Source organism: Osmerus eperlanus, chromosome 28, assembly GCF_963692335.1.
Source record: "Osmerus eperlanus chromosome 28, fOsmEpe2.1, whole genome shotgun sequence".
In the NCBI taxonomy this organism is placed as follows: Eukaryota; Metazoa; Chordata; class Actinopteri; order Osmeriformes; family Osmeridae; genus Osmerus; species Osmerus eperlanus.
Window position 1 is genome coordinate 6,682,722 of NC_085045.1, and position 7,692 is coordinate 6,690,413.

Consider the following 7,692-nt stretch of genomic DNA (forward strand, 5'->3'; position numbering starts at 1 on the left):
ACGAGATGCCACCTAGTGGCTGACCTAGATTTTAGGCCAGACTATTTGCAGGAAATCACCTGTTGCACGAACCCCTGCAACAGGAAGGGCATGCACTGTGACATTCAACTGCCAATACATTTATTGGAGCTCTAGCGCAAACAATTCCTCAAAAGTATTACAAATAAATAAAATGCTCAAGGTAGACAAATATTAAATGTTGACCTGAACACAATAGCCTACATCGAGTCAATGGGTACATTACACATTAGACATGTGGTGTAATACAAGCTCACTGGGATGCAATCATGGCAAACCGTTTAAACATTTAATCCTCAAAATGTACTAGTAGCTATTTTATACTTGTACATACTTATTTGTGTGTAGTATATTGAGGATTAAATGCTTAACGGCTTGCCATACATTCTGTGGGATACTATCTCCCTCTACTGTTTTTGTTTCGTAACTACATGATGGTGGACATAAAACTCTAAATAAACGCGTACGCGTTAGGAGACACGTGTCTCTTATTTTTAAGAGTCATATGATTCCCCGAGAAAACGAATCATTTGGAACGCTGCTACAACCAACTTTCGGGTCCAGACACATCTCACGTTTACCAAGTTTAAAAACAATAGAGTTATTTGGACTGCGTTTTAGCAATGTATGCATTATGTTTAGCTTTAATTTTTTTGGTTCAAAGAATTGAATGTTTTTACCTAAACCGTTCTGGCTACCCGAAACCTAACATTGTGATGGTGATGTCGGATGCTTTTGTAAGTAACCGTTAACATTGTGTTGACCTGCCTAGCAGTAAGTGGTTTACACTTATTTACTTTATCAATGAAAAATGGAAAGTTTTGTACGTTTAACGTTACCTCACTGCAGTAGCCTATTTATGTAGCATACCATAAGGTTAAATTGAGGGTCTGAAACAGAAGGAGTTTCCTCTTTGGAACGTAATTTCCGTTTCATACGAAGGATGGCCGACTGACTGTGGACCCTGGGAATAGGGTGGTTCAGCTACCATACATAAACTTCATGAGGGAGCTGGGTGCTACCTTCCTCAATGCCTACACCAACTCTCCAATCTGCTGCCCCTCCCGTGCAGGTACGGTTTCCAATGTACAACCCCTATCAGTAGTGGAAGAATGGACTTACATGACTTTGTGGGCTTTCAGCTATGTGGAGTGGCCGTTTTGTCCACCTGACCCAGTCATGGAATAACTATAAGTGCCTGGATCCCAATGCTACCACATGGATGGACGTTCTGCGGCAGAACGGTTTTCACACCCAGATGATGGGTAAACTGGACTACACGTCAGGAGGTCACTCAGTCAGGTGGGATTAACCAGTGGACTCTGCCAAGCAGAACACAAGTAACTCAGACTCATTTGTGACGGTGTTATATGTCTGTATTTTAACCACAGTAATCGTGTGGAGGCATGGACACGGGATGTCCCATTCCTTCTGCGTCAGGAAGGAAGGCCAGTCACCGACCTGGTGGGAAACATCTCCACTGACAGGGTTATGATTAAGGACTGGGAGACTGTAGACAAGGCCACCCAGTGGATCCGCCACAGTGCTGCCTCTCTCTCCCAGCCCTTTGCCCTTTACGTGGGCCTCAATCTGCCCCACCCCTACCAAACACAGTCCCTGGGACCCACTGCTGGGGGATCCACCTTTCGCACCTCCCCTTACTGGCTTCAGAAGGTCATATCTTTAGCATTTCACGTTTATTTCTCAAATTAAAATGCAGACAGCAGATTATCACGTTTGGTGGAGATTTACTCCTTTTCTCTCTCCCTATGCAGGTGATGTATGACCTTATTTCGCTTCCAAAATGGCTGCCCTTGTCCGTCATGCATCCTGTTGACTACTACTCCACCTACACTAAGAACTGCACTGGTAACTTCACAACAGAGGAAGTCAGAAGCATACGAGCCTTCTATTATGCCATGTGCGCTGAAACGGATGCCATGCTAGGTTTGTTGTAAACCTGACCCACAGTTTTGATGTAAGCTTGATGGGGGATATTTACAGATACTGACCATTCCAGACACCAAATCCATGCCTCCTGTCTCTGTTGGGGCCCAGGTCAGGTGATGTCAGCCCTTCGGGACTCAGGACTGCAGGAAAGCACTGTACTGATGTTCACAGCCGACCATGGGGAACTGGCCATGGAGCACCGGCAGTTCTACAAGATGTCCATGCTGGAGGGCAGCTCCCACGTTCCCCTGCTGGTCATGGGTCCAGGGGTGAAGTCTGGCCAGCAGCTCAGCCTGCCTGTATCCCTGGTGGATCTTTACCCCACCCTGTTAGGTGAGGACTGGGAAGCAGGCATCCATAGCCCAGAATGTTGTTTTGAGAAAACATGGTAAATTAGTGGACTGTAACTCATTTGCACTGTCAGTTTTCAATGGAAAGGTCTTGAGTAAGACTTCTATGACACTCAACATCCACTTCCTTAAAGGTCTCATGACATGCTGTTTTTGAATGCTTTTAAATAGGCCTTAGTGGTCCCCTAATACTGTATCTGAAGTCTCTTTCTCGAAATTCAGCCTTGGTGCATATTTACAGCCACTAGGAGCAGTCCCACAATGAGCTTTCCTCAGGACGTGCCGTTTCTGTGTCTGTAATGGGAAAATGTGTCCAAACTTTTGACTGTTACTGTAGCTTTAAATGCTAATGAGGAGAGAGGCAGCACCCTGCGCTTATCTTTACAGTGGATGTATCGCAATGGCCCAGTTGCTGTAAGATGCCTCGAATTTGCCCATTCTCATCTGATCACCCTGGTTTGCAGAGGTGCACACTCATAGTCATTTCAATGAGGGGAGAGGCGGATATTGCGAGCGCTATAACACCAACAGAACAGTTATCCAAATAACAAAGAAGTGTACAACACTCATGTTACAATGTGTGTATTCACACACATACTTGATGCTATCTACCTTTACATTAGCGACAGTAACTGAGCTGTTAGCTGCAGAGCTAACGTTACAGCCACATTCTAAGGGTAGAAGATAGATAACCATATACGGTAAAGCAACAAAATGATATAGCGTTAGTTGACTTATTTTTTCAAGGTTTGTAGCTGGACCATAGAGAGTTGGTACTGGTCCAGAATTTAATTTCAGACGGTCAGCAAGGCCAGCTTTGTATTGGCCCAAGTTGAGGAAACAGTCGTGGCTGAAATGTTTGGCGCAGACATACAAAACTTTGGGAAGTTGTGTCAGCGCATTTGCAGTGAAAATAAAATTAAGACACTGGGTCTTCAGAGGCTCAGATGAAGGAACTAAAAAACGATTTTGGTTTTCATTTGTACATCCAAACACTGAGCAACTTGTTTGCAAGCTATGATGTCTCTCAAGTAAAAACCGATATCGCACTTGTAGCTCAGTTTCTCACTTGAGAGAATGTGAACACATTATCATAATAAGGAACAATATTCTTATCAGAAAACATTCAAATTCAATGTTTGAATTCCATGCTGTATTTATTTGTCAGAGATAGCTGGCATCCCTGCTCCAGGTGGTCTGAGTGGTCACTCCCTCGTTCCCCTGGTGACTAGGTCAGGTGGGCTGCCTGGGCCTAGCCCTCCAGGCTGGGTACTGAGTGAGTACCACGGCTGCAATGCCAACGCCTCCACCTACATGCTGAGGTTAGGCCGTTGGAAATACATGGCCTATGCTGACGGCCTGAGTGTCCCTCCACAGCTGTTTGGTGAGTTCCTACATGCTCGTGAAATAAGTCCTTTTTGCTTGGCAGATGTGTGAATTGTTGATCCTAGTGAGCTACTGGATGTCATTTTAAACAGTAAGGTTGATTCATAGTCCATCCCTATCCATTTCTTACCAGACCTAACTCTGGACAAGGAGGAACTTCACAACGTGGCGTCCAAGTTCCCAGATGTGTGTCGTCAACTGGATAAGCTTCTGCTTTCCATAGTAGACTATCCCAAGGTTTCTGAATCTGTCCATGTCTACAACAAGCAACAGTTTGCTCTCTGGCGCAAGACTCTTGGGGGAAATTATACGCAGGTCATCGCTAACTTGAGGTGGCATGCGGACTGGCAAAAGGACGTTATAAACAATGAGAGAGCCATTGATGAGTGGCTCATGGACTCGTAGAAATAGATATTCTATGAACATCTGGGACCATTCCTTCTATCAGAATTTCATGAGATGTTTCTGTTTCAACAGGCTTTGACTAGCATGTGATATTGAACAAGTCTCAAAAGACACTGTAGCTGGTCTCAGTGAGGGTAAAAGGAATCCCATTTTTTACAATAAAAATGAAAAAGGGACGGCATTTATAGAGCAATTTTCTACCTTGGCGGCACTCAAAGCGCTTTACATTTGTTGCCTCTCATTCACCCATTCACACTCACACACCGACGGTGGTGCAGCTGCCATGCAAGACGCTAGCCTGCCCATCAGGAGCAACAACGAAGGAGGAAGTTATTTTTCACTGTAAATGAATTATGAACCTAATACTAAATGATGTTTTGCCATGCCTGTCCTGACTCCTGCCCTGTCTTATTTTTCATCGTGAGTGAATAACTAACCAGGATATTCAGCAAATTGTTAGGCTATTTCATAAAAACTAGGGAAATGTACTAGAGAACATCTCAGACATGGAAGAGGCTAGACACACGACAAACACAGATTGAGACTGCGGTAGCGAGAGCCGTGACGAGCACTGTATCGATAACTTGATAATAATGGCTGCCTGTGTGTCATGGAATTAACTTACCAACATCTCAATCACCGTCTGCATCACGGACATGGGCGCTATTCTAGTATGAGCTCAAAAGGACAGAAGATCACTTTCACTTGAAATCAGTATTTGGAGATTTAAATTCACAGAAATAAACAGACTAGTTAAGCACATAATGCATTATTTATTTAGTGTATAGTGAATATGCTTGGGAGATTTGAAAAGTATGTTCTGTCCCAGGTGGTCTGTGGTGAGGCAGTGGATGAGCTGCACACCGACCCATGGTGTGTCCCAGAGGTGAAGGGGAGGGGATGGACCACTGCAGCCAAGGGTGCAGCAGAATTCCCTCCAGAGTGGGCAGGTCTTTGCCAAACCGTCTCCTCTGTAGGTTCATATCTTCTGAAGACAGAAAAGGAAAGAGAGAAAGACAGATAGCAGAGAACATGAGAGAAGTGGAGGGGATTGTGGTCAGCTAGATACAGACGATGTGTGTCTCGTGTGAGTGTGCATGTTCTTTTACTTTTTCTGCGTGTGGATGGAGTTTTACGGCTTCCCTGGGAAATCCCTGGGAGATATCTTCCTCTCTCCTGGTGTTACGTACATCATAGGAACGTGTGTAAGCATTCCACCCAATGGTGGAATCAACTCCCCACTTCCAACAGGGACACTGACTGTCTCCCCACCTTCAAGAAAAGGCTCAAGACGCACTTGTTCTGGGAGTACAACGGCACTTTGGAATGCTTGGCTGGAACTGATGTTAGTTTCCTCCAGGATCACAATGACTCTTATTGAGAGACTTGTAGCTCTTGTTGGTTAGTTGTAATGGATTTAAATTCTTGTACTCGCTGTGAAATATTTTACTGTTGATTGTTTTTCTACAGGTACACTCTTGCACTTTAGGAGTTTCATGTTGTTTAACCCTCGTGCTGCCTTCGGGTCACATGACCCAAAGGTTCATAATGAACCATCGTTGTGTTTACCCAATTTTACCCAATACAAAAACAAATAAAAATAATTTTCTTTTAACATTTGCAATGTGGGGGGTCTGAGACAGCCCAACGGTTAAAAGAAAATGCTTCACTTTGTTTTTGTATGCGGTAAAGATGTCGCAATACGACGGTGGGTCACAATGACTGATGGGTCAGAATGACCCGAAGATAACACAAGGGTTCATTGTGACTTGTTTAACTGCATGCTCTTATGGTTCTTCCCTTTGGCACTTATTTGGTTTTTCACAATATATGCTTCATGTTTTGGCTGCTCAAGAAGATTATTCTCCATAATGTGTGTTAAGCACCCCCTTCATGGTTTTAAAACGTGACGAATGCAAATGGCTCTAGAGATAGAGAATGTGACTAATGGGAATGAGGATAGAGAAAATCAATTGTCTCCTGAACAAATGGATGGGATATTTAAATGATTGTGCGTCGCAATGTTGGGGCTATCTCGTTGTTATGATCAGTGACCTATGCACTTTTGTAAAGCTCTCTCGTGGAAGTCGCTTTGGATAAAAGCGTCTGCTAAATGCATAAATGTAAATGTCTATTACCAGCCCATCCATCACATCAACTACATAAGCAGTAAGGAACACATTTGGTCAACTTTTTCTCAAATGTGGTTACCAAGGCTACCATCTTAACCCGCAAGAAAACAGTTTCAACCAGTATGAAATATAATCTGATTCATATTGATATTGTCAGCTGTATCAACAGTGATCCGATCAGAAGGATCCAATCATTGTAGCCTTTTTACCGTTCTGGTGCCACCTGGTGTTTCAAATGTGCAACTGCATCTCGAGTGTTTTTATTATTGAAGTATTCTACAGTCATTGGTTTGTATCCACGGTTACGTGAGCTTTAAATCAATGTAGTTTATCATGAAGATGTCCCTACGTTTTAACATTTTGAGACCAAATGTATTTAAAGATCAAAGCTCTGTTGCAGTTCTAACAGCTATGAAGGTAAGTGCTATCATTATGCGTTGCTTTTGACGTTGTATCCAGGATTTGCGACTTTGTGCTTGGTATTAAACTCATTTCGGTGCTAGCTAGCTAGCTAGCTTTACTTCCATTGTGTTGTTAGCTAGATTCAGTGTTTGTCTTTATTAATGGGATATGTTAGTACGTTGTGAAAAGTGTATGTAATTAGGATGCAGACAGTGTTGCGAGTCTCAAGGTACGTACTTCAGTTTTGTGAACTTTAATTTGACCGCCCTCGTGGGCCAGCATGAAGATAGTGTGCTGGGTTCTGTATTGCTGCAGTGGAGTGCTCATAAACATTCCGTGATTTATTTTGTAACTATCCGTTTTTAAATTTAATCAGAAGTCATTTATGGTTAATTTACATGTAATGTCTATTGTGTAGTAATTAATCATATAGGGAATTATTATTTTGAAGAAAAACAAATTACAATGAGGAGTTGTATGCCAGAGGTTACGTTTTTATCACTGTGTTTTTTTTCTCAAGTAAATATAAACCTGAGAAACATTATTTTACATGTGAAAGCTGAGTTCTCATTAACTTGGAACTGTTTCTTCCAGATCCCCTACTGGCCAATCATACTTGATCATGGGCGGAGACTAGACAGAGAAGACACCTTAACCCTTGTGTTATCTTCGGGTCATTCTGACCCATCAGTCATTGTGACCCACCGTCGTATTGCGACAGATTTACCGCATACAAAGACAAAGTGAAGCCTTTTCTTTTAACCGTTGGGCTGTCTCAGACCCCCCACATTGCGAAGGTTAAAAGAAAATTATTTTAATTTGTTTTTGTATTGGGTAAAATTGGGTAAACACAACGATGGTTTGTTATGAACCTTTGGGTCATGTGACCCGAAGGCAGCACGAGGGTTAAGGCTCCAGAGACACTACAGAGACTCAACCAGAAACAGCAGTAACCAGACAGAGGATCAACCAGAGAGAAGCAAGCTTCCAGAGACATTACATTTAGTCATTTAGCAGACGCTCTTATCCAGAGCGACTTACAGTAAGTA

General features: G+C 43.0%; 1 protein-coding gene across 2 annotated transcripts; it reads left to right on the top strand.

Moving 5' to 3' along the window:
- The first annotated feature begins 528 nt into the window (after window positions 1–528).
- On the top strand, window positions 529–4,497 carry arsk (arylsulfatase family, member K). 2 transcript variants are annotated; one of them, XM_062454159.1, is made up of 8 exons: window positions 529–755; window positions 961–1,090; window positions 1,161–1,320; window positions 1,410–1,692; window positions 1,794–1,965; window positions 2,077–2,301; window positions 3,487–3,702; window positions 3,838–4,497. In XM_062454159.1, exons 1-8 carry the CDS (start codon window positions 642–644, stop codon window positions 4,107–4,109), a joined length of 1,572 nt encoding a protein of 523 aa, XP_062310143.1. In that variant the 5' UTR covers window positions 529–641; the 3' UTR covers window positions 4,110–4,497. The 2 variants fall into 2 exon arrangements, with proteins under 2 accessions (XP_062310143.1, XP_062310144.1); XM_062454160.1 differs by having other exon boundaries at window positions 662–792.
- The last annotated feature ends 3,195 nt before the right edge of the window (window positions 4,498–7,692 follow it).

Bases quoted from the DNA above. Each gene is read 5' to 3' on its own strand.
- arsk (XM_062454159.1), top strand. From the start codon at position 642: ATGTATGCATTATGTTTAGCTTTAATTTTTTTGGTTCAAAGAATTGAA. The intron at 1,321-1,409 runs GTGGGATTAACC...TTTTAACCACAG, and splicing joins TCAGGAGGTCACTCAGTCAG to TAATCGTGTGGAGGCATGGA. The intron at 1,693-1,793 runs GTCATATCTTTA...CTCCCTATGCAG, and splicing joins CCCCTTACTGGCTTCAGAAG to GTGATGTATGACCTTATTTC.